The following is a 27,330-nucleotide window of genomic DNA, read 5'->3' on the forward strand; positions in this document are numbered from 1 at the left end:
ATGCACACTGATGCCAGTATACATTTTATTGTAAAATACACCCCAGAGGGCACCTTAGAGGCGCCCCCTGAAACTTAACCGACTATCTGTGTAGGCTGACTAGTTTTAGCAGCCTGCCACAAACCGAGACATGTTGCTGGCCCCATGGGGAGAGTGCCTTTGTCACTCTGAGGCCAGTAACAAAGCCTGCACTGGGTGGAGATGCTAACACCTCCCCCAGGCAGGAATTGTCACACCTGGCGGTGAGCCTCAAAGGCTCACCTCCTTTGTGCCAACCCAGCAGGACACTCCAGCTAGTGGAGTTGCCCGCCCCCTCCGGCCAGGCCCCACTTTTGGCGGCAAGGCCGGAGAAAATAATGAGAAAAACAAGGAGGAGTCACTGGCCAGTCAGGACAGCCCCTAAGGTGTCCTGAGCTGAAGTGACTAACTTTTAGAAATCCTCCATCTTGCAGATGGAGGATTCCCCCAATAGGGTTAGGATTGTGACCCCCTCCCCTTGGGAGGAGGCACAAAGAGGGTGTACCCACCCTCAGGGCTAGTAGCCATTGGCTACTAACCCCCCAGACCTAAACACGCCCTTAAATTTAGTATTTAAGGGCTACCCTGAACCCTAGAAAAATTAGATTCCTGCAACTACAAGAAGAAGGACTGCCTAGCTGAAAACCCCTGCAGCGGAAGACCAGAAGACGACAACTGCCTTGGCTCCAGAAACTCACCGGCCTGTCTCCTGCCTTCCAAAGATCCTGCTCCAGCGACGCCTTCCAAAGGGACCAGCGACCTCGACATCCTCTGAGGACTGCCCCTGCTTCGAAAAGACAAGAAACTCCCGAGGACAGCGGACCTGCTCCAAGAAACGCTGCAACTTTGTTTCCAGCAGCTTTAAAGAACCCTGCAAGCTCCCCGCAAGAAGCGTGAGACTTGTAACACTGCACCCGGCGACCCCAACTCGGCTGGTGGCGATCCAACACTTCAGGAGGGACCCCAGGACTACTCTAAGACTGTGAGTACCAAGACCTGTCCCCCCTGAGCCCCCACAGCGCCGCCTGCAGAGGGAATCCCGAGGCTTCCCCTGACCGCGACTCTTTGAATCCTAAGTCCCGACACCTGGGAGAGACCCTGCACCCGCAGCCCCCAGGACCTGAAGGACCGGACTTTCACTGGAGGAGTGACCCCCAGGAGTCCCTCTCCCTTGCCCAAGTGGAGGTTTCCCCGAGGAATCCCCCCCTTGCCTGCCTGCAGCGCTGAAGAGATCCCGAGATCTCTCATAGACTAACATTGCGAACCCGACGCCTGTTTCTACACTGCACCCGGCCGCCCCCGCGCCGCTGAGGGTGAAATTTCTGTGTGGGCTTGTGTCCCCCCCGGTGCCCTACAAAACCCCCCTGGTCTGCCCTCCGAAGACGCGGGTACTTACCTGCAAGCAGACCGGAACCGGGGCACCCCCTTCTCTCCATTCTAGCCTATGTGTTTTGGGCACCACTTTGAACTCTGCACCTGACCGGCCCTGAGCTGCTGGTGTGGTGACTTTGGGGTTGCTCTGAACCCCCAACGGTGGGCTACCTTGGACCAAGAACTGAACCCTGTAAGTGTCTTACTTACCTGGTAAAACTAACCAAAACTTACCTCCCCTAGGAACTGTGAAAATTGCACTAAGTGTCCACTTTTAAAACAGCTATTTGTCAATAACTTGAAAAGTATACATGCAATTTTTATGATTTGAAGTTCCTAAAGTATTTACCTGCAATACCTTTCAAATGAGATATTACATGTAGAATTTGAACCTGTGGTTCTTAAAATAAACTAAGAAAAGATATTTTTCTATAACAAAACCTATTGGCTGGATTTGTCTCTGAGTGTGTGTACCTCATTTATTGTCTATGTGTATGTACAACAAATGCTTAACACTACTCCTTGGATAAGCCTACTGCTCGACCACACTACCACGAAATAGAGCATTAGTATTATCTATTTTTACCACTATTTTACCTCTAAGGGGAACCCTTGGACTCTGTGCATGCTATTCCTTACTTTGAAATAGCACATACAGAGCCAACTTCCTACAGGTCTTGATTAGCCAGTCGTCTAGATACGGGAATACATGTATTCGCTGCCTTCTGATGTGTGCAGCGACTACTGCTAGACATTTGGTAAAGACTCTTGGTGCGGTTGTTAAACCGAAAGGCAGTACCTTGAATTGGTAGTGTATTCCTTTGAATACAAACCATAAGTATTTCCTGTGCGATGGATGTATTGGTATATGGAAATACGCGTCTTTGAGGTCTAATGTTGTCATGTAGTTTCAGCAATGGTAACACTTCTTGTAGTGTGACCATGTGAAAATGGTCTGATTTGATGTATGTGTTTAGTATTCTTAGGTCTAGGATTGGTCTTAGCGTTTTGTCCTTCTTTGGTATTAAGAAGTACAGTGAATAAACTCCTGTGTTTATTTGTGTGTTTGGTACTAACTCGATTGCATTCTTTTGCAATAGTGCTTGAACTTCTATCTCCAGGAGCTCGGAATGATGTTTTGATAAATTTTGTGCTCTCAGTGGTATGTTTGGAGGGAATTGTAGAAATTCTATGCAATAACCATTTTGGATAATTGCTAGAACCCAAGTGTCTGTAGTGATTTCCTCCCATGCTTTGTAATAATGACCTATTCTTCCCCCCACTGGTGTTGTGTGGAGGGGGTGAGTGACATCTGAGTCACTGCTTAGTTGTAGGGGTTTTGGGGCTTTGAAATTTTCCCCTATTCCTAGGGAATTGCCCTCCTCTATATTGGCCCCGAAAGCCTCCCCTGGACTGTCCCTGGTAACTGGATGTTGTTGCCTGTGAGGTACTTGCTTGTGTGGCCTGACCCCGAAACCCCCCTCTAAAGGGTGTTTTGCGGAAGGTGCTGTAATTTCCTCTGCTCTGCGGGGAGTAGAGTGCGCCCATGGCTTTAGCAGTGTCCGTGTCTTTTTTAAGTTTCTCAATCGCCGTGTCCACTTCTGGACCGAACAGTTCTTTTTCGTTGAATGGCATATTGAGAACTGCCTGCTGAATCTCTGGTTTAAACCCAGACGTTCGTAGCCATGCATGCCTTCTGATGGTCACAGATGTATTTATTGTTCTTGCAGCTGTGTCTGCTGCATCCATGGAGGAGCGTATCTGGTTGTTTGAAATGTTCTGTCCTTCCTCAACCACTTGCTTTGCCCTCTTTTGTAGGTCTTTGGGTAGATGTTCAATGAGATGTTGCATCTCATCCCAATGGGCTCTGTCATAGCGCGCAAGTAGTGCCTGAGAGTTAGCGATGCGCCACTGGTTTGCAGCTTGTGCTGCGACTCTTTCCAGCTGCATCGAACTTGCGGCTTTCCTTATCTGGGGGTGGTGCATCCCCAGATGTGTGGGAGTTGGCCCTTTTCCTAGCTGCTCCTACAACGACAGAATCTGGTGGCAGCTGTGTCGCGATGAAAATAGGGTCTGTAGGAGGCGCTTTATACTTTTTTCCACCCTTGGTGTGATTGCCCTACTTTTGACCGGCTCCTTAAAGATGTCTTTTGCGTGCCGAAGCATACCAGGGAGCATAGGCAGGCTTTGGTAGGAGCTGTGGGTGGCGGAGAGGGTGTTGAATAGAAAGTCATCCTCGACTTGTTCTGAGTGGAGGCTTACATTGTGGAATTGTGCTGCTCTAGCCACCACCTGAGAATATGCAGTACTGTCTTCTGGTGGTGATGGCTTTGTAGGGTATGCCTCCGGACTGTTATCTGACACAGGGGCGTCGTATAAGTCCCATGCGTCCTGATCCTGGTCACCTTGGCTCATGGTGGTGTGAGCCGGGGAATGTGATGGAGTTTGTGCTGGTGAGACGTGAATTATAGGTGGAGGAGAGGGTGGCGGAGTAACCTTTTTCACCATCTTTGTTTGTGGTGTTTGGTCAGTTTGAAATTCCAGTCTTCTTTCTCCTAATAGGGGGAAGGGTGCTTATCTTTCCTGTCCCCTGCTGTATAAAAATACGTTTCTGCGTATGGTCTACATCGGTGGATTGCAGGTCTTCCTCAAACCTATGCTTTCGCATTTGGGAGGTCATTGATTGCTCTTCTGTATAAGAGCCTGAAACTGGGTCGGTTGCAGGTTGTTTTGGCACCGAAACCCTGTCTGCATCTTTTTTCGGCTCCGAGGTGACTTTTTTCTTTTTCGGAGTCGAAACATCTCGGCGTCGATCTTTGTCGGTGCCGCTGTCTCGGCATCGAGTCGTGTCTACACCGCTATCTCGGTGTCTATGTATGTCTCCAGCACTTTCTCGGTCCCGAGAAGGCTGCGTGCCGGTGTCTCGACCGGAGTCGGACGGTCTCGGCACTGTTTGGGCCTTTTTCGGTGCCGACGGTCGGTCACCGAATTTATGGGTGGAGCCATGGCCTGGTGGCAGTGGCGTCCCCTGGGCCTTGACAATCTTCTTATGAGTGGTTTTCGACGTCTTACTCACGGTTCGTGGATCGTCGAATTCCTGGGAGTCCGATTCGTGTATCGAAAAGGTTTCTTCCTCTTCTTGTATCTCGAACTCTCGGTGGGCTGTCGGCGTGGACGCCATTTGAAGTCTTCTGGCCCGACGGTCTCGGAGTGTTTTTCGGGACCGGAACGCACGACAGGCCTCGCAAGTGTCTTCACTGTGCTCAGGTGACAGGCACAGGTTACAGACCAAGTGTTGATCTGTATAGGGGTATTTGTTGTGGCATTTGGGACAGAAACGGAACGGGGTCCGTTCCATCGGCGTTCTTTTACACGCGGTCGGCCCGAGCAGGCCCCGACGGGGGATCGAAAACTACCCCGAAGGGCTCCGGAGCTCTTCGATGCGGTGTTGATTCCAACTACGCCGATCCCGAACGCAACAATACCGACAAAAATCTTCCGAAATTTTGCTGTTTTTCCGTTCCGAAACTCGGAGCGACAGGAACACGTCCGAACCCGATGGCGGAAAAAAAACAATCGAAGATGGAGTCAACGCCCATGCGTAATGGAGACAAAAGGAGGAGTCACTCGGTCCCGTGACTCGAAAGACTTCTTCGAAGAAAAACAACTTGTAACACTCCGACCCAACACCAGATGGCGAGCTATGCAAAACATGCGTATCTACAGCGACAGATGCCATCGAACACAATGTTAGTATCCAAAAACTAACCGTCTGACACGTTTACCAATGGGTTAATTGCTACAATTTGAAGGAAATTAGTTATTAATTTCAAAGAGTCTCTGTACCAATATCCCGCTGAGAGAACAGAGATGGAAGCAGAAGCTATCCTCATTTTTTCTTTTATCTACACAGCCTCCAGAATGTCATTATCCTAGTTGAAGTAAATAGTACCAACAATTCCTTCACCATTATTCATGGGTCACCTTACCGTTTTCTTACAGATCAGCTCTAGCCGGTCTTACAGGATTGATTGGCTGGATGGCCACTTCACAAAAAGTAAAAAGATTCCAGACAGGAGAACAAGCTAAAACTTTATATTGATTTATTTTAAAAGAGCAGTATTTGCCTTCTCTGCTAGTTTGGCGAACCTGAAGTCTTAAAAAAGGGACACATACTTTTAATACAGATTATCTTATAATAGTGTTCCAAAACCCTACAGGGAAGCAGATATTTGTCATTTGTGAACATGGTCAAGATTCTCAGAATTCCTTTTACTGCCACTGGGGCACTCAATTACAAATAGAAACGTACCTTGCACAAAAACCATAGCCCACTTCTTGCATAAAGTCTGCCAGAGAGCTCTCCATCATGGTTTTGGCAATCCCTCCGGAGTCAGGCAGGATTCTGTCCATTAGTACGTCCCGTTTTTCAGGATATAGGAGTGGTGCAAGCACCACAGGACAACGCTCCTGGGGAAAATCTAGACAGAAAAAGTCAATGTGGTTGAATGAACGTGTAAATCCTATACCAAGAGCACAAGATAAAAACTGAAATGTTATGACGGCAAGACAGAATAACAAATTAAGAGCATCATTGATCAAGACAGCAATTATACAATTAATGGTGGCACCCATTAAAAGTAGCAATTCTCACCAGTTAAATGTAAACATGTATTCATGCGCTTTTGTATTGCATGAACCTAGCACAGTCCTATAGTAGGTTAAAGGCAACAATCAGAGAGCCCAAGCAGTAGAAATAACTTCAGAGATGGAAAATTGACTATTTACAGTGCTGTGTTCAGAGGCCTTACCTAGAGACATCTTTAGCATCTTATGCATAAACTAAACATTTATACATAAAGGGGCTTTGGCACAGACCTTTTCAGTGGCTGGTATCTTTGTCCATCTTCAACATTCTGATGTCACCCATTGTTGCATAGGGTCAATAAGCCAGCCCACTAAAGCGAGTGATTGCATTTTTCCTGATCATACATGCACAGACAATAAAATAAAATGGACGCGCTTCTATCTGGGACCTTCACTTCGGCCACATTACATGGGGTAGGACTATGTCCCCCAATCTACTTTGCACTTTACTCTCGCTCTTAAGCACCTTTAGCCCCCGCAGCGCGGGACGCAACCGGGCCGAGACGGGCCCATCTTTGCCCTACAGAGGCTGGGTTGGGTGCATCCCTCCTGATTTCTCCGAAGTACGTTTATGCCCCAGAATTCTGATTTAAGGTTTTATCTAACTGCTTTTGTTCATACCCCTTGTTGACTAGAGATGGGGAACAAAGCTTTGGATGCCCCTGTACATTCTAGTGGTTAAAATAAAAGGAGCTCCTCATCCAATAAACGAAGTAACTCCTTAGAAGACATTGATACTTTAATCGAGGAAGTGGAGGCCATTCTGAGAAGTAATCCTTATTTACCACCCACAAAATGCAGTACCCCTGTTAAAAATTCCTGATATATTAAAGAAAAGGCTGCAGCCGAACAATCTTTCCATGGAGATTGAACAAAATGCAGCGCACCAGGCCTCTAGACCTAATCTCTCCCGTGTCGATCATTACCTTGTGTAGCGATTTGGACGCTGCATCACGTTACAGGTGGCCCTTTCGTGGGAAAAGAGGCTTCTCGCCCTCCGTTAAGTCTTGAGGTTCTGGTGATTCCTAATATCCAGTGTTCAAATCGGTATGGGCCACTGGTGGAGAATGATGGGGGGAGGGGGTCGGGGTCCTGCGACAGTACTACACATATACACTCCGGAGCATGTGTTAGCAATGTTGCGGCCAATTCATCCTTGGGCATGGGTAGACTCATTGCTTTGTGGTAAAATCGATCTGGCTTCTATTTTTCAGACACTGGACGAAGTAAAGAGCCTGGTGGTGGTGTTGAGAAACAATCAAACGGGAGCATATGTGCAGAAGTGTGCATGTAAGTGCTTGAGCTCAAATATGGATGGGATTTGGCTGCCATAGGGGGTACACGTCTATTGGCGCTGCTGTGCCCGAATCCAGGCCCCAATCAGGCAATCAACATCTACGGCCTGTTACCATTTCCCCTCCTGTATGTTCACCTCTGCCCTATACTGAAGGATCCCAGGTCACAGCTGTGACCATAAGGCGGAAGCATAATACTGATACTAAGGGCAGAAATAACACTGGGTTGGATAGGCCCGATGAAGCCCAGTTTGCAGACTATACAAAGGGTTCCTGGGGGGGCGGCTGGTACCCAGGCGCTTGCTGTATTAGCCACTCCCACAATACACCATACTAAGTCATCTGATGGTGTTTTACATCAGGCTGGAATGAGTTGGTCAGTTCTTAAGAAACAGGCCTGAGGTTTGTGGAACAAAGGAGGCACCATTTATATGGTTGAGGTACCTAAGTTGCATTCTAGTTCTTTGGAAACCCAAGATTCCTTGATAAATAAGGTAATTTATTGGCTGCGAGTCCAGCGAAATTGCCTCTGTTAGAGCAGATATTATAGAGGTGGGCAGACAGACAGTCTGGTTCAAATTTTGATTTTATTTCCATTTGTTTTGTGGATAGGTTGCTAGTGGATAATCCTATTGATTTTGAATTACGTACCTGCTATCTCAGGGAATCCTAGGGGGGGCTGGTATCCAACTTAAACTCACCCTGCGTGCTAGCATCCCACTCACATTGTACTGTGGTCTAGCAGGCGGGAAGTACGACCTTAGCCAAAAAACGCTTTGGCTCCGGTAGTAAATTATTCTCACACAGTATCAGATGTTGACTGACTATATACCGATTCCTACCCAATAATTTAAATCCCGACTTTTGTGAGTAGGCATGGAGTGTTTGTTGAGCTTGAAAATTATAGGGAAGCTCAGTGTTCCAGGCCTAGAGCCTTGGTAACTAGCACTGAAATTTCTATTATGTCCTGGAATTTGGCTGGGCAGGAAGCTGTTGGATCCAGAGTGGACCAACTATATAAATAAGCAAGACATATGCTTATTACAGGAGACTTGGGACGAGGACCCAGTTTCTCTGGATGGGTTTTTATCTTACTATGTGGTGGCCCAACCTGCAGATGGGGGTACCGGCTGTGCTAATTGGGGGCGGGGGGGTCTATTGATATTGCGAAATATGAAATCGCAATGTGATCACTTTGCATTAAAAATAGATTCCCTCAATATATTAGGGGTCCAGCTTGTATTTAATTGAGGTTTTAAAGTAACCATAATTAATGTATACGCTAGGTCTGCTCACAGGGATTACAGTCTCAGACCCTGGCTCAGCTGTCCGAATATATGGATGCCCTGCATTCTTCGACTAAATTAGTGGTTGCGGGGGATATGAATTGCACATTTGAACCCTCCAGTTCAAGCAGCCATCTAACGGCTGAAGAGGACAAACATTGGGGCATTCCACAATAGATGAATGAGCGACAGTACTCGTTCGCGTGTTGCCTTACAGTTGACATCTTTGTGTTTTAAGTATGAACTTAAGGCTTGTAATGGTCGTACATGCTCCGACCCAAGAACCGCCCCTACTTTCAAGGGAGGTCAGTCTCTTAGTGTTATTGACTATTTTTTTAGTGGATAAATACAAATGATGGACGGAATGCAGAACCAATCAAACATTCACTCCCAGTCACAGATCTGGGTTTAATCCATCAATTCTTTTGCTCACCATGCCACCCCAGTTTGGGCCCAGCCATATGCAAATCAGTCTTGACCCTGTTCCCCATGGGAACAGTCCAGCCCGAACTGCCAGGCCAGGTCCTCCCTGGACCGGAAACAAGCATCCACAGACCTGTTTCAGGGTATCACCCTTCATCAGCCAGGCTAACTTAAATCCAGTGGCACAGTGAGCCCGGGACCCACATCTGGGCATACCTGGCGCACTTATGGCGACAAAAGCAAACAAACACATGCCACTGGAGTCAAGCTAGCCTGGTTGATGAAGGTGATACCCTGAAACCGGCCATAGGATGCTTGTTTCCAGTCCAGGGAGGACCTGGCTTGGCAGTTCGGGCTGGACTGTTCCCATGGGGAACCGGGTAAAGGCTGATTTGCATATGGATGGGTCCAAACTGGAATGGCATGGGTGGCAAAAAAAAACGATGGAGTTAGGCTCAGATCTCTGTACTGGGGGTGAATGTTTGACATTGTTCAGCATTCCGTCCATCACTTGTTTTTTTTGTAATTTTTAGTGGATGTCAGGCTGTGGCCATCATTAGAAAATATGAAGGTGGATTTTCGCCACAATAGTGATCACAATACCCTTTCTTAGTTTACACAGTGGCGTATTTATTAGCTCGCAGAACATCCATCTTACTGTGGTCCCAGAGTCACTTCTGGATTACAGTTATATTCGTGTCAGCTGGCCATAAGTGATGTCTAACCCTTATCTGATTAAGGAGATTTACAAACTTTTTGTTGATGTCATGGCTAATTACGAGGACCTTAAGGTTAGTAATATTCCAATACTCAGCATGCATGAGAAAATTATATATAAACTACAGAATATCTTTTATAGGAAGACCACTATAAAGCAACTTGCCGATACCCATAAAATTAGGGAGTGGTTCAAGGAGGACTGTTCTAAGGCCAAACAAGCACTAAAATCAGCTATTATGTCTCATTAACAGCTAGACTCGCCTATAATAAGACCGTAGCACAGGCAAAGAAAAGTTGGGAAGATATAATCTGGCAGAATCTGCTCGACGCAACCAAACATAATGACAATGTGACATTCTGGAAGTTATTGTCCAATAGACACAGAGGGGTCAAGAGTACAATTCACACTCCTATTCAACCAGAAAGTTGGGTGGACCATTCTTCTAATCTTTATGCTCCACCTTGCATTTCTTCAACTTATGAATCTTCCCCCCCAACAGTTGGTTAAAACGTGTTTTTTGCCGGACAATCTAGGAATGGATGGTTCCAACCACGATGACTACATTGTAGTTATATTGCGGGAAACTACTGCTGCAATTAACTCTTTACAATCCTCTAAACCTCCAGGCCCCGATAAGATACCAGGGGACCTGTACAAATCCGAGCCAGCAATTTGGTCTTATTACATAAATATAATCTCAAATGCTATAGCAGCTGGGGGTCCAAAACCTAGTACTTGGAAAGGGGCCGAAATAATCCCCACTTAAAAAAAAAAAAGGGTGTTCTGAGCTCCCCTGTCAACTATATCAATTAGGCTGATGGGTCTAAGCTCCAGAAAATCTTCGCTAAACAGCTTCTGGATAGGCTGTTGGACTGGGCTGAAACCCACCATGTGTTATCCCAACTCCAGACAGGCTTTCGCCCAAAAAACAGTACCGTGGACCAAGTTTTCAGGCTGACACTCCTACAATGGAAATATGTAGTCCTTGCTAAACAACATTTATATATTTCCTTTGTGGATCTTTGGTCTGCTTTTGACATGGTCCGCTTTTGACATGGTCCACATAGGAAAACTATGGGGTGTTCTACATAGAATAGGTACTCCTGCCAACATAATCCATCTACTTCAGCGGTTACATGAGGACACATATACCCAGGTGAGATGGGGTAATCATGGAGAACTAACAGATCATATTGCCATTCCCCAGGGGGTTCGTCAAGGATGTGTCTTTGCACCAACACTATTCACTTTATTTATAAATGAGGTGATACAAGCTGTGTGTCTGTCAAAACGATGACCCCTCTTTAAATGTGCAGAAAATTCCCATATTACATTTTTTTAGCAGATGACTCCCTCCTCATCTTAAAGACTCCAATGGGTCTCCAGAATCTTTTTAACAGGTTCACAACATTCTGGGCAGACCATGGCTTCGAATTAAATGTTAGTAAAACCAAATTAATGGCATTTAGCCCAGGACGAGCCAAGAGATGCACCATTACTTTAGATGGGGCTCCCTTAAACAAAGTCAGTTTGATAGACTATTTGGGTGTGAGGATTTCAAAACAATCTACATTGGGAGGATCAGATTAGCAAAAGTGTCTCTCTCTTTCAGGTGCCATTTTGCGCTTTTACAAAAGTACTGCCATAAAAGCTGTTTCTCTGGCTATTAAGATCTATTTGGCAAAGCACAAAATGCCGCTACCTATTGTGTTGGGGTGTGGGGATTTTGTAAAACAACCAAATTGTCTGTGGGCGAAAATAGTTTCGCCAGAGCACTACTTGGGTGCCCACGCAGTACACCCATGATTCCGTTTAAAAAAAATCTTGGTTTCAATCTTATTTCTGACACAATAGCCCCGAGACCTTTACTCTTTTGGGTAAGGACTTGGACCACACCAGAGCTTACTATTTATAGGTACTCTTCTTGATATTTTAAAAAAGACCGAATGCAGCCTCCATCCCATGGTTTAGGCACATGTCAAATTGGCTTGGTACTTTGGGACTTGAGAATTACTGGGAGAATCTACAGAACCTAGGTGTAAGGAAATGCCTCCTTGGCATGGTTACCCCCTGACTTTTTGCCTTTGCTGATGCTATGTTTACAATTGAAAGTGTGCGGAGGCCTGCTAACCAGGCCCCAGCACCAGTGTTCTTTCCCTAACCTGTACTTTTGTATCCACAATTGGCAGACCCTGGCATCCAGATAAGTCCCTTGTAACTGGTACTTCTAGTACCAAGGGCCCTGATGCCAAGGAAGGTCTCTAAGGGCTGCAGCATGTCTTATGCCACCCTGGAGACCTCTCACTCAGCACAGACACACTGCTTGCCAGCTTGTGTGTGCTAGTGAGAACAAAACGAGTAAGTCGACATGGCACTCCCCTCAGGGTGCCATGCCAGCCTCTCACTGCCTATGCAAGTATAGGTCAGTCACCCCTCTAGCAGGCCTTACAGCCCTAAGGCAGGGTGCACTAAACCATAGGTGAGGGTACCAGTGCATGAGCACTGTACCCCTACAGTGTCTAAGCAAAACCTTAGACATTGTAAGTGCAGGGTAGCCATAAGAGTATATGGTCTGGGAGTCTGTTTTAAACGAACTCCACTGCACCATAATGGCTACACTGAAAACTGGGAAGTTTGGTATCAAACTTCTCAGCACAATAAATGCACACTGATGCCAGTGTACATTTTATTGCAAAATGCACCCCAGAGGGCACCTTAGAGGTGCCCCCTGAAACTTAACCGACTGTCTGTGTAGGCTGACTAGTTCCAGCAGCCTGCCACACTAGAGACATGTTGCTGGCCCCATGGGGAGAGTGCCTTTGTCACTCTGAGGCCAGTAACAAAGCCTGCACTGGGTGGAGATGCTAACACCTCCCCCAGGCAGGAGCTGTGACACCTGGCGGTGAGCCTCAAAGGCTCACCCCTTTGTCACAGCCCAGCAGGGCACACCAGCTTAGTAGAGTTGCCCGCCCCCTCCGGCCACGGCCCCCACTTTTGGCGGCAAGGCTGGAGGGAACAAAGAAAGCAACAAGGAGGAGTCACTGGCCAGTCAGGACAGCCCCTAAGGTGTCCTGAGCTGAGGTGACTAACTTTTAGAAATCCTCCATCTTGCAGATGGAGGATTCCCCCAATAGGGTTAGGATTGTGACCCCCTCCCCTTGGGAGGAGGCACAAAGAGGGTGTACCCACCCTCAGGGCTAGTAGCCATTGGCTACTAACCCCCCAGACCTAAACACGCCCTTAAATTTAGTATTTAGGGCTACCCTGAACCCTAGAAGATTAGATTCCTGCAACAACAAGAAGAAGGACTGCCCAGCTGAAAACCCCTGCAGAGGAAGACCAGAAGACAACAACTGCCTTGGCTCCAGAAACTCACCGGCCTGTCTCCTGCCTTCCAAAGAACTCTGCGCCAGCGACACCTTCCAAAGGGACCAGCGACCTCTGAATCCTCTGAGGACTGCCCTGCTTCGACGACGACAAGAAACTCCCGAGGACAGCGGACCTGCTCCAAAAAGACTGCAACTTTGTTTCAAGAAGCAGCTTTAAAGAACCCTGCAACTCCCCGCAAGAAGCGTGAGACTTGCAACACTGCACCCGGCGACCCCGACTCGGCTGGTGGAGAACCAACACCTCAGGGAGGACCCCCGGACTACTCTACGACTGTGTACCAAAACCTGTCCCCCCTGAGCCCCCACAGCGCCGCCTGCAGAGGGAATCCCGAGGCTTCCCCTGACCGCGACTCTCTGAAACCTAAGTCCCGACGCCTGGAAAAGACCCTGCACCCGCAGCCCCCAGGACCGGACTTTCACTGCAGAAGTGACCCCCAGGAGTCCCTCTCCCTTGCCCAAGTGGAGGTTTCCCCGAGGAAGCCCCCCCTTGCCTGCCTGCAGCGCTGAAGAGATCCCTTGATCTCTCACTGACTAACATTGCGAACCCGACGCTTGTTTCTACACTGCACCCGGCCGCCCCCGCGCTGCTGAGGGTGAAATTTCTGTGTGGGCTTGTGTCCCCCCCGGTGCCCTACAAAACCCCCCTGGTCTGCCCTCCGAAGACACGGGTACTTACCTGCAAGCAGACCGGAACCGGGGCACCCCCTTCTCTCCATTATAGCCTATGCGTTTTGGGCACCACTTTGAACTCTGCACCTGACCGGCCCTGAGCTGCTGGTGTGGTAACGTTGGGGTTGCTCTGAACCCCCAACGGTGGGCTACCTTGGACCAAGAACTGAACCCTGTAAGTGTCTTACTTACCTGGTAAAACTAACAAAAACTTACCTCCCCCAGGAACTGTGAAAATTGCACTAAGTGTCCACTTTTAAAGTAGCTATTTGTGAATAACTTGAAAAGTATACATGCAATTGAAATGATTCAAAGTTCCTAATGTACTTACCTGCAATACCTTTCAAACAAGATATTACATGTTAAATTTGAACCTGTGGTTCTTAAAATAAACTAAGAAAATATATTTTTCTATAACAAAACCTATTGGCTGGATTTGTCTCTGAGTGTGTGTACCTCATTTATTGTCTATGTGTATGTACAACAAATGCTTAACACTACTCCTTGGATAAGCCTACTGCTCGACCACACTACCACAAAATAGAGCATTAGTATTATCTCTTTTTACCACTATTTTACCTCTAAGGGGAACCCTTGGACTCTGTGCATGCTATTCCTTACTTTGAAATAGCACACACAGAGCCAACTTCCTACATTGGTGGATCAGCGGTGGGGAACAAGACTTTGCATTTGCTGGACTTCTCAGCCAATACCTGATCACACGACAAATTCCAAAATTGTCATTAGAAATTGATTTTTGCAATTTGAAAAGTTTTCTAAATTCTTAAAAGACCTGCTAGGGCCTTGTGTTAGATCCTGTTTACCATTTCTTTTAGAGTTTAAAAGTTTGTAAAAGTTTGAATTAGATTCTAGAACCAGTTTTAGATTCTTAAAAAGTATTCCAACTTTTAGAAGCAAAATGTCTAGCACAGATGTGGCGGAACTCGACACCACAGCTTACCTCCATCTACAGATGAGAGAGCTAAGGTCACTGTAAACTAAAGAAAATAACAATGGGCCCCAAACCTACCAAAATACAGCTCCAGGAGCTCTTGGCAGAGTTTGAAAAGGCCAATCCCTCTGAGGGTGGCAACTCAGAGGAAGATGATAGTGAATTGGAGGAAGATTCCCCCCTACCAGTCCTATCTAGGGAGGACAGGGCCTCTCAAGCCCTGACTCCAAAAATACTAGTCAGAGATGCTGGCTCCCTCACAGGAGGGACCAGCACCTCTGAAATCACTGAGGATAACTCCAGTGAAGAGGACATCCAGTTAGCCAGGATGGCCAAAAGATTGGCTTTGGAAAGACAGATCCTAGCCATAGAGAGGGAAAGACAAGAGATGGGCCTAGGACCCATCAATGGTGGCAGCAACATAAATAGGGTCAGAGATTCTCCTGACATGTTGAAAATCCCTAAAGGGATTGTAACTAAATATGAAGATGGTGATGACATCACCAAATGGTTCACAGCTTTTGAGAGGGCTTGTGTAACCAGAAAAGTGAACAAATCTCACTGGGGTGCTCTCCTTTGGGAAATGTTCACAGGAAAGTGTAGGGATAGACTCCTCACACTCTCTGGAAAAGATGCAGAATCTTATGACCTCATGAAGGGTACCCTGATTGAGGGCTTTGGATTCTCCACTGAGGAGTATAGGATTAGATTCAGGGGGTGTAGGAAGTTGGCTCTGTATGTGCTATTTCAAAGTAAGGAATAGCATGCACAGAGTCTAAGGGTTCCCCTTAGAGGTAAAATAGTGGTAAAAAGAGATAATACTAATGCTCTATTTTGTGGTAGTGTGGTCGAGCAGTAGGCTTATCCAAGGAGTAGTGTTAAGCATTTGTTGTACATACACATAGACAATAAATGAGGTACACACACTCAGAGACAAATCCAGCCAATAGGTTTTTGTATAGAAAAATATCTTTTCTTAGTTTATTTTAAGAACCACAGGTTCAAATTCTACATGTAATATCTCATTCGAAAGGTATTGCAGGTAAGTACTTTAGGAACTTCAAATCATAAAAATTGCATGTATACTTTTCAAGTTATTCACAAATAGCTGTTTTAAAAGTGGACACTTAGTGCAATTTTCACAGTTCCTAGGGGAGGTAAGTATTGGTTAGGTTAACCAGGTAAGTAAGACACTTACAGGGCTTAGTTCTTGGTCCAAGGTAGCCCACCGTTGGGGGTTCAGAGCAACCCCAAAGTCACCACACCAGCAGCTCAGGGCCGGTCAAGTGCAGAGTTCAAAGTGGTGCCCAAAACACATAGGCTAGAATGGAGAGAAGGGGGTGCCCCGGTTCCGGTCTGCTTGCAGGTAAGTACCCGCGTCTTCGGAGGGCAGACCAGAGGGGTTTTGTAGGGCACCGGGGGGGACACAAGCCCACACAGAAATTTCACCCTCAGCAGCGCGGGGGCGGCCGGGTGCAGTGTAGAAACAGGCGTCGGGTTCGCAATGTTAGTCTATGAGAGATCTCGGGATCTCTTCAGCGCTGCAGGCAGGCAAGGGGGGGGGATTCCTCGGGGAAACCTCCACTTGGGCAAGGGAGAGGGACTCCTGGGGGTCACTCCTCCAGTGAAAGTCTGGTCCTTCAGGTCCTGGGGGCTGCGGGTGCAGGGTCTCTCCCAGGTGTCGGGACTTGGGATTCAAAGAGTCGCGGTCAGGGGAAGCCTCGGGATTCCCTCTGCAGGCGGCGCTGTGGGGGCTCAGGTTTTGGTACTCACAGTATCAGAGTAGTCCTGGGGTCCCTCCTGAGGTGTCGGATCTCCACCAGCCGAGTCGGGGTCGCCGGGTGCAGTGTTGCAAGTCTCACGCTTCTTGCGGGGAGCTTGCAGGGTTCTTTCAAAGCTGTTGGAAACAAAGTTGCAGCTTTCCTTGGAGCAGGTCCGCTGTCCTCTGGAGTTTCTTGTCTTTTCGAAGCAGGGGCAGTCCTCAGAGGATGTCGAGGTCGCTGGTCCCTTTGGAAGGCGTCGCTGGAGCAGGATCTTTGGAAGGCAGGAGACAGGCCAGTGAGTTTCTGGAGCCAAGGCAGTTGTCGTCTTCTGGTCTTCAGCTGCAGGGGTTTTCAGCTAGGCAGTCCTTCTTCTTGTAGTTGCAGGAATCTAATTTTCTAGGGTTCAGGGTAGCCCTTAAATACTAAATTTAAGGGCGTGTTTAGGTCTGGGGGGTTAGTAGCCAATGGCTACTAGCCCTGAGGGTGGGTACACCCTCTTTGTGCCTCCTCCCAAGGGGAGGGGGTCACAATCCTAACCCTATTGGGGGAATCCTCCGTCTGCAAGATGGAGGATTTCTAAAAGTTAGAGTCACTTCAGCTCAGGACACCTTAGGGGCTGTCCGGACTGGCCAGTGACTCCTCCTTGTTTTTCTCATTATTTTCTCCGGCCTTGCCGCCAAAAGTGGGGCCTGGCCGGAGGGGGCGGGCAACTCCACTAGCTGGAGTGTCCTGCTGGGTTGGCACAAAGGAGGTGAGCCTTTGAGGCTCACCGCCAGGTGTGACAATTCCTGCCTGGGGGAGGTGTTAGCATCTCCACCCAGTGCAGGCTTTGTTACTGGCCTCAGAGTGACAAAGGCACTCTCCCCATGGGGCCAGCAACATGTCTCGGTTTGTGGCAGGCTGCTAAAACTAGTCAGCCTACACAGATAGTCGGTTGAGTTTCAGGGGGCACCTCTAAGGTGCCCTCTGGGGTGCATTTTATAATAAAATGTACACTGGCATCAGTGTGCATTTATTGTGCTGAGAAGTTTGATACCAAACTTCCCAGTTTTCAGTGTAGCCATTATGGTGCTGTGGAGTTCGTGTTTGACAGGCTCCCAGACCATATACTCTTATGGCTACCTTGCACTTACAATGTCTAAGGTTTTGTTTAGACACAGTAGGGGTACCATGCTCATGCACTGGTACCCTCACCTATGGTATAGTGCACCCTGCCTTAGGGCTGTAAGGCCTGCTAGAGGGGTGTCTTACCTATACTGCATAGGCAGTGAGAGGCTGGCATGGCACCCTGAGGGGAGTGCCATGTCGACTTACTCGTTTTGTCCTCACTAGCACACACAAGCTGGCAAGCAGTGTGTCTGTGCTGAGTGAGAGGTCTCCAGGGTGGCATAAGACATGCTGCAGCCCTTAGAGACCTTCCTTGGCATCAGGGCCCTTGGTACTAGAAGTACCAGTTACAAGGGACTTATCTGAATGCCAGGGTGTGCCAATTGTGGATACAATGGTACATTTTAGGTGAAGGAACACTGGTGCTGGGGCCTGGTTAGCAGGGTCCCAGCACACTTCTCAGTCAAGTCAGCATCAGTATCAGGCAAAAAGTGGGGGGTAACTGCAACAGGGAGCCATTTCTTTACAGGGGGGCTCAAAAATCCTCGACCCAGACCTGGGTTGACTTTGTAGACTACTCAGTAAAAACACTAGATGGTTGGATTCAAGGCAGTGGTGTAAGTAATTATGATGGGCTGTACAATTTATTTGTGAAAGAACACCTGTTAAGTAATTGTTTCAATGATAAACTGCATCTGGTAGACCTAGGACCAATTTCTCCCCAAGAATTGGGAAAGAAGGCGGACCATTGGGTCAAGACTAGGGTGTCCAAAACTTCCACAGGGGGTGACCAAAAGAAAGGGGTCACAAAACCTCCCCAGGGGAAAGGTGGTGAGACAGCCAAAAATAAAAATAGTCAAGAGTCTTCTACAGGCCCCCAAAAACCTGCACAGGAGGGTGGGCCCAGAGCCTCTTCACAAACCAATCCTGGGTACAAGGGTAAAAACTTTGATCCCAAAAAGGCCTGGTGTCGAAACTGTAGTCAGTCTGGACACCAAACTGGAGACAAGGCCTGTCCCAAGAAAAGTTCCACTCCAAACTCCAATCCAGGTAACACTGGAATGGCTAGTCTCCAAGTGGGATCAACAGTGTGCCCAGAGCAAATCAGGGTCCACACTGAAGCTACTCTAGTCTCTGAGGGTGGGGTGGAGTTAGCCACACTAGCTGCCTGGCCCCCTAACATGCAAAAATACAGGCAGCAGCTCTTTATTAATGGGACAAGTGTAGAGGGCCTGAGGGATACAGGTGCCAGTGTCACCATGGTGACAGAGAAACTGGTTTCCCCTGGCCAATACCTGACTGGAAAAACTTATACAGTCACCAATTGTAAGGAAATGCCTCCTTGGCATGGTTGCCCCCTGACTTTTTGCCTTTGCTGATGCTATGTTTACAATTGAAAGTGTGCTGAGGCCTGCTAACCAGGCCCCAGCACCAGTGTTCTTTCCCTAACCTGTACTTTTGTATCCACAATTGGCAGACCCTGGCATCCAGATAAGTCCCTTGTAACTGGTACTTCTAGTACCAAGGGCCCTGATGCCAAGGAAGGTCTCTAAGGGCTGCAGCATGTCTTATGCCACCCTGGAGACCTCTCACTCAGCACAGACACACTGCTTGCCAGCTTGTGTGTGCTAGTGAGGACAAAACGAGTAAGTCGACATGGCACTCCCCTCAGGGTGCCATGCCAGCCTCTCACTGCCTATGCAGTATAGGTAAGACACCCCTCTAGCAGGCCTTACAGCCCTAAGGCAGGGTGCACTATACCATAGGTGAGGGTACCAGTGCATGAGCATGGTACCCCTACAGTGTCTAAACAAAACCTTAGACATTGTAAGTGCAGGGTAGCCATAAGAGTATATGGTCTGGTAGTCTGTCAAACACGAACTCCACAGCACCATAATGGCTACACTGAAAACTGGGAAGTTTGGTATCAAACTTCTCAGCACAATAAATGCACACTGATGCCAGTGTACATTTTATTGCAAAATACACCCCAGAGGGCACCTTAGAGGTGCCCCCTGAAACTTAACCGACTGTCTGTGTAGGCTGACTAGTTCCAGCAGCCTGCCACACCAGAGACATGTTGCTGGCCCCATAGGGAGAGTGCCTTTGTCACTCTGAGGCCAGTAACAAAGCCTGCACTGGGTGGAGATGCCAACACCTCCCCCAGGCAGGAGCTGTGACACCTGGCGGTGAGCCTCAAAGGCTCACCCCTTTGTCACAGCCCAGCAGGGCACTCCAGCTTAGTGGAGTTGCCCGCCCCCTCCGGCCACGGCCCCCACTTTTGGCGGCAAGGCTGGAGGGAACAAAGAAAGCAACAAGGAGGAGTCACTGGCCAGTCAGGACAGCCCCTAAGGTGTCCTGAGCTGAGGTGACTCTGACTTTTAGAAATCCTCCATCTTGCAGATGGAGGATTCCCCCAATAGGGTTAGGATTGTGACCCCCCTCCCCTTGGGAGGAGGCACAAAGAGGGTGTACCCACCCTCAGGGCTAGTAGCCATTGGCTACTAACCCCCCAGACCTAAACACGCCCTTAAATTTAGTATTTAAGGGCTACCCTGAACCCTAGAAAATTAGATTCCTGCAACTACAAGAAGAAGGACTGCCTAGCTGAAAACCCCTGCAGAGGAAGACCAGAAGACGACAACTGCCTTGGCTCCAGAAACTCACCGGCCTGTCTCCTGCCTTCCAAAGATCCTGCTCCAGCGACGCCTTCCAAAGGGACCAGCGACCTCGACATCCTCTGAGGACTGCCCCTGCTTCGAAAAGACAAGAAACTCCCGAGGACAGCGGACCTGCTCCAAGAAAAGCTGCAACTTTGTTTCCAGCAGCTTTAAAGAACCCTGCAAGCTCCCCGCAAGAAGCGTGAGACTTGCAACACTGCACCCGGCGACCCCGACTCGGCTGGTGGCGATCCAACACCTCAGGAGGGACCCCAGGACTACTCTAAGACTGAGTACAAAAACCTGTCCCCCCTGAGCCCCCACAGCGCCGCCTGCAGAGGGAATCCCGAGGCTTCCCCTGACCGCGACTCTTTGAATCCTAAGTCCCGACACCTGGGAGAGACCCTGCACCCGCAGCCCCCAGGACCTGAAGGACCGGACTTTCACTGGAGGAGTGACCCCCAGGAGTCCCTCTCCCTTGACCAAGTGGAGGTTTCCCCGAGGAACCCCCCCCTTGCCTGCCTGCAGCGCTGAAGAGATCCCTAGATCTCCCATTGACTTCCATTACAAACCTGACGCTTGTTTCTACACTGCACCCGGCCGCCCCCGCGCTGCTGAGGGTGAAATTTCTGTGTGGGCTTGTGTCCCCCCCGGTGCCCTACAAAACCCCCCTGGTCTGCCCTCCGAAGACGCGGGTACTTACCTGCAAGCAGACCGGAACCGGGGCACCCCCTTCTCTCCATTCTAGCCTATGTGTTTTGGGCACCACTTTGAACTCTGCACCTGACCGGCCCTGAGCTGCTGGTGTGGTGACTTTGGGGTTGCTCTGAACCCCCAACGGGGGCTACCTTGGACCAAGAACTAAGCCCTGTAAGTGTCTTACTTACCTGGTTAACCTAACAAATACTTACCTCCCCTAGGAACTGTGAAAATTGCACTAAGTGTCCACTTTTAAAACAGCTATTTGTGAATAACTTGAAAAGTATACATGCAATTTTGATGATTTGAAGTTCCTAAAGTACTTACCTGCAATACCTTTCGAATGAGATATTACATGTAGAATTTGAACCTGTGGTTCTTAAAATAAACTAAGAAAATATATTTTTCTATACAAAAAACCTATTGGCTGGATTTGTCTCTGAGTGTGTGTACCTCATTTATTGTCTATGTGTATGTACAACAAATGCTTAACACTACTCCTTGGATAAGCCTACTGCTCGACCACACTACCACAAAATAGAGCATTAGTATTATCTCTTTTTACCACTATTTTACCTCTAAGGGGAACCCTTGGACTCTGTGCATGCTATTCCTTACTTTGAAATAGCACATACAGAGCCAACTTCCTACACCAATGCTGACAATCAAACTAAAGCACATCCCATGGCAATGGTAACTTTAGAATGGGGAGGGGTCAATGGCCTGAAACAGGTGGTGGTCTCCTCAAACATCCCAGTAGACTGTCTGCTTGGAAATGACCTGGAGTCCTCAGCATGGGCTGAGGTAGAACTAAAAACCCATGCAGCCATGCTGGGTATCCCTGAACTGGTGTGTGTAAAAACAAGAGCACAATGCAAGGCACAGGGTGAAAAAGTAGAGCTGGAGTCTGGAAAAATGGCCCAGCCTACCAAGAGAAAAGGAAAGTCAGTTGGGAAACCAACTGCAACACAGTCAGAAAAAGAGAACCTCTCTTCTCAGGAAGAAGTTCTGCCCTCTGAGGGAACTGAGCCTTTGGAGCTTGAACCTTATCAGGTTGAGCTCTTAGGCCCAGGGGGACCCTCAAGGGAGGAGCTGTGTAAGGGACAAGAAACCTGTCCCTCTCTTGAAGGCCTTAGGCAGCAAGCTGCTGAAGAGTCCAAGGGCAAGAAAAATGGAACACATAGGGTCTATTGGGAAGATGGACTCCTGTACACTGAGGCCAGAGACCCCAAACCTGGTGCCACTAGGAGAGTGGTAGTGCCTCAGTCGTTCAGAGAGTTTATTCTGACCTTAGCCCATGATATTCCCCTTGCTGGGCATTTGGGACAAACCAAGACGTGGGAGAGGTTAGTCAACCACTTCTACTGGCCCAATATGTCCCAGAAGGTTAAGGAGTTTTGCCTCTCCTGCCCCACCTGTCAATCCAGTGGTAAGACAGGTGGGCACCCAAAGGCCCCCCTCATTCCACTTCCAGTGGTGGGGGTCCCCTTTGAAAGAGTGGGTGTGGACATAGTTGGTCCACTAGAACCTCCCACAGCCTCAGGAAATATGTACATCCTAGTAGTAGTGGATCATGCTACTAGGTATCCTGAAGCTATTCCCCTTAGGTCGACTACTGCCCCTGCAGTAGCCAAGGCCCTCATTGGTATCTTTACCAGAGTGGGTTTCCCTAAGGAGGTGGTGTCTGACAGAGGTACCAACTTCATGTCAGCATACCTAAAACACATGTGGAATGAGTGTGGAGTGACTTACAAATTCACTACACCATACCATCCACAAACTAATGGCTTAGTTGAGAGATTCAACAAGACATTAAAAGGCATGATCATGGGGCTCCCAGAAAAACTCAAAAGGAGATGGGATGTCCTCTTGCCATGTCTGCTTTTTGCTTACAGAGAGGTGCCACAGAAGGGAGTAGGATTCTCACCCTTTGAACTTCTGTTTGGCCACCCTGTAAGGGGACCACTTGCTCTTGTTAAAGAAGGCTGGGAGAGACCTCTTCATGAGCCTAAACAAGACATAGTGGACTATGTACTTGGCCTTCGCTCTAGAATGGCAGAGTACATGGAAAAGGCAACCAAAAACCTTGAGGCCAGCCAACAGCTCCAGAAGTTTTGGTATGACCAAAAGGCTGCACTGGTTGAGTTCCAACCAGGGCAGAAAGTCTGGGTTCTGGAGCCTGTGGCTCCCAGGGCACTCCAGGACAAATGGAGTGGCCCTTACCCAGTGCTAGAAAGGAAGAGTCAGGTCACCTACCTGGTGGACCTGGGCACAAGCAGGAGCCCCAAGAGGGTGATCCATGTGAACCGCCTTAAGCTCTTCCATGACAGGGCTGATGTGAATCTGTTGATGGTAACAGATGAGGATCAGGAGGCAGAGTGTGAACCTCTCCCTGATCTTCTGTCATCAGACCCAAAAGATGGCTCAGTAGATGGAGTGATTTACTCAGACACCCTCTCTGGCCAACAGCAAGCTGATTGTAGGAGAGTCCTACAACAGTTTCCTGAACTCTTCTCCTTAACCCCTGGTCAGACACACCTGTGTACCCATGATGTGGACACAGGAGACAGCATGCCTGTCAAGAACAAAATCTTTAGACAGACTGACCATGTTAAGGAAAGCATTAAGGTGGAAGTCCACAAGATGCTGGAATTGGGAGTAATTGAGCGCTCTGACAGCCCCTGGGCTAGCCCAGTGGTCTTAGTCCCCAAACCTCACACCAAAGATGGAAAGAAAGAGATGAGGTTTTGTGTGGATTACAGAGGGCTCAATTCTGTCACCAAGACAGATGCTCATCCAATTCCTAGAGCTGATGAGCTCATAGATAAATTAGGTGCTGCCAAATTCTTAAGTACCTTTGACTTGACAGCAGGGTACTGGCAAATAAAAATGGCACCTGGAGCAAAAGAGAAAACAGCATTCTCCACACCGGATGGGCATTATCAGTTTACTGTTATGCCCTTTGGTTTAAAGAATGCCCCTGCCACCTTCCAAAGGTTGGTGAATCAAGTCCTTGCTGGCTTGGAGTCCTTTAGCACAGCTTATCTTGATGATATTGCTGTCTTTAGCTCCACCTGGCAGGATCACCTGGTCCACCTGAAGAAGGTTTTGAAGGCTCTGCAATCTGCAGGCCTCTCTATCAAGGCATCCAAATGCCAGATAGGGCAGGGAACTGTGGTTTACTTGGGCCACCTTGTAGGTGGAGGCCAAGTTCAGCCACTCCAACCCAAGATCCAGACTATTCTGGACTGGGTAGCTCCAAAAACCCAGACTCAAGTCAGGGCATTCCTTGGCTTGACTGGGTATTACAGGAGGTTTGTGAAGGGATATGGATCCATTGTGACAGCCCTCACTGAACTCACCTCCAAGAAAATGCCCAAAAAAGTGAACTGGACTGTGGAATGCCAACAGGCCTTTGACACCCTGAAACAAGCAATGTGCTCAGCACCAGTTCTAAAAGCTCCAGATTATTCTAAGCAGTTCATTGTGCAGACAGATGCCTCTGAACATGGGAAAGGGGCAGTTTTGTCCCAAACAAATGATGATGGCCTTGACCAGCCTGTTGCTTTCATTAGCAGGAGGTTACTCCCCAGGGAGCAGCGTTGGAGAGCCATTGAGAGGGAGGCCTTTGCTGTGGTTTGGTCCCTGAAGAAGCGGAGACCATACCTCTTTGGGACTCACTTCCTAGTTCAAACTGACCACAGACCTCTCAAATGGCTGATGCAAATGAAAGGTGAAAATCCTAAACTGTTGAGGTGGTCCATCTCCCTACAGGGAATGGACTTTATAGTGGAACACAGACCTGGGACTGCCCATGCCAATGCAGATGGCCTTTCCAGGTTCTTCCACTTAGAAAATGAAGACTCTCTTGGGAAAGGTTAGTCTCATCCTCTTTCGTTTGGGGGGGGGGGGGGGGGGGGGTTGTGTAAGGAAATGCCTCCTTGGCATGGTTACCCCCTGACTTTTTGCCTTTGCTGATGCTATGTTTACAATTGAAAGTGTGCTGAGGCCTGCTAACCAGGCCCCAGCACCAGTGTTCTTTCCCTAACCTGTACTTTTGAATCCACAATTGGCAGACCCTGGCATCCAGATAAGTCCCTTGTAACTGGTACTTCTAGTACCAAGGGCCCTGATGCCAAGGAAGGTCTCTAAGGGCTGCAGCATGTCTTATGCCACCCTGGAGACCTCTCACTCAGCACAGACACACTGCTTGCCAGCCTGTGTGTGCTAGTGAGGACAAAACGAGTAAGTCGACATGGCACTCCCCTCAGGGTGCCATGCCAGCCTCTCACTGCCTATGCAGTATAGGTAAGACACCCCTCTAGCAGGCCTTACAGCCCTAAGGCAGGGTGCACTATACCATAGGTGAGGGTACCAGTGCATGAGCACTGTACCCCTACAGTGTCTAAGCAAAACCTTAGACATTGTAAGTGCAGGGTAGCCATAAGAGTATATGGTCTGGGAGTCTGTTTTACACGAACTCCACTGCACCATAATGGCTACACTGAAAACTGGGAAGTTTGGTATCAAACTTCTCAGCACAATAAATGCACACTGATGCCAGTGTACATTTTATTGCAAAATGCACCCCAGAGGGCACCTTAGAGGTGCCCCCTGAAACTTAACCGACTGTCTGTGTAGGCTGACTAGTTCCAGCAGCCTGCCACACTAGACATGTTGCTGGCCCCATGGGGAGAGTGCCTTTGTCACTCTGAGGCCAGTAACAAAGCCTGCACTGGGTGGAGATGCTAACACCTCCCCCAGGCAGGAGCTGTGACACCTGGCGGTGAGCCTCAAAGGCTCACCCCTTTGTCACAGCCCAGCAGGGCACTCCAGCTTAGTAGAGTTGCCCGCCCCCTCCGGCCACGGCCCCCACTTTTGGCGGCAAGGCTGGAGGGAACAAAGAAAGCAACAAGGAGGAGTCACTGGCCAGTCAGGACAGCCCCTAAGGTGTCCTGAGCTGAGGTGACTAACTTTTAGAAATCCTCCATCTTGCAGATGGAGGATTCCCCCAATAGGGTTAGGATTGTGACCCCCTCCCCTTGGGAGGAGGCACAAAGAGGGTGTACCCACCCTCAGGGCTAGTAGCCATTGGCTACTAACCCCCCAGACCTAAACACGCCCTTAAATTTAGTATTTAAGGGCTACCCTGAACCCTAGAAGATTAGATTCCTGCAACAACAAGAAGGACTGCCCAGCTGAAAACCCCTGCAGAGGAAGACCAGAAGACAACAACTGCCTTGGCTCCAGAAACTCACCGGCCTGTCTCCTGCCTTCCAAAGAACTCTGCGCCAGCAACGCCTTCCAAAGGGACCAGCGACCTCTGAATCCTCTGAGGACTGCCCTGCTTCGACGACGACCAGAAACTCCCGAGGACAGCGGACCTGCTCCAAAAAGACTGCAACTTTGTTTCAAGAAGCAGCTTTAAAGAACCCTGCAACTCCCCGCAAGAAGCGTGAGACTTGCAACACTGCACCCGGCGACCCCGACTCGGCTGGTGGAGAACCAACACCTCAGGGAGGACCCCCGGACTACTCTACGACTGAGTACCAAAACCTGTCCCCCCTGAGCCCCCACAGCGCCGCCTGCAGAGGGAATCCCGAGGCTTCCCCTGACCGCGACTCTCTGAAACCTAAGTCCCGACGCCTGGAAAAGACCCTGCACCCGCAGCCCCCAGGACCTGAAGGACCGGACTTTCACTGCAGAAGTGACCCCCAGGAGTCCCTCTCCCTTGCCCAAGTGGAGGTTTCCCCGAGGAAGCCCCCCCTTGCCTGCCTGCAGCGCTGAAGAGATCCCTTGATCTCTCATTGACTAACATTGCGAACCCGACGCTTGTTTCTACACTGCACCCGGCCGCCCCCGCGCTGCTGAGGGTGAAATTTCTGTGTGGGCTTGTGTCCCCCCCGGTGCCCTACAAAACCCCCCTGGTCTGCCCTCCGAAGACACGGGTACTTACCTGCAAGCAGACAGGAACCGGGGCACCCCCTTCTCTCCATTATAGCCTATGCGTTTTGGGCACCACTTTGAACTCTGCACCTGACCGGCCCTGAGCTGCTGGTGTGGTAACTTTGGGGTTGCTCTGAACCCCAAACGGTGGGCTACCTTGGACCAAGAACTGAACCCTGTAAGTGTCTTACTTACCTGGTAAAACTAACAAAAACTTACCTCCCCCAGGAACTGTGAAAATTGCACTAAGTGTCCACTTTTAAAGTAGCTATTTGTGAATAACTTGAAAAGTATACATGCAATTGAAATGATTCAAAGTTCCTAATGTACTTACCTGCAATACCTTTCAAACAAGATATTACATGTTAAATTTGAACCTGTGGT

At 48.8% G+C, this 27,330-nt stretch overlaps 1 protein-coding gene across 1 annotated transcript in view; it reads right to left on the minus strand.

The window, feature by feature from the left end:
• The window catches only part of CNOT1 (CCR4-NOT transcription complex subunit 1), a 1,177,977-nt gene that overhangs the window by 978,541 nt on the left and 172,106 nt on the right, over positions 1-27,330 (minus strand). Inside the window, exon 8 of the mRNA XM_069215998.1 lies at positions 5,702-5,870. Within this exon, the coding sequence (XP_069072099.1) occupies positions 5,702-5,870 (169 nt within the window). The remainder of the gene's footprint in view (positions 1-5,701; positions 5,871-27,330) is intronic.

The sequence above is a fragment of the Pleurodeles waltl genome, chromosome 12 (assembly GCF_031143425.1).
Source record: "Pleurodeles waltl isolate 20211129_DDA chromosome 12, aPleWal1.hap1.20221129, whole genome shotgun sequence".
NCBI lineage: Eukaryota > Metazoa > Chordata > Amphibia > Caudata > Salamandridae > Pleurodeles > Pleurodeles waltl.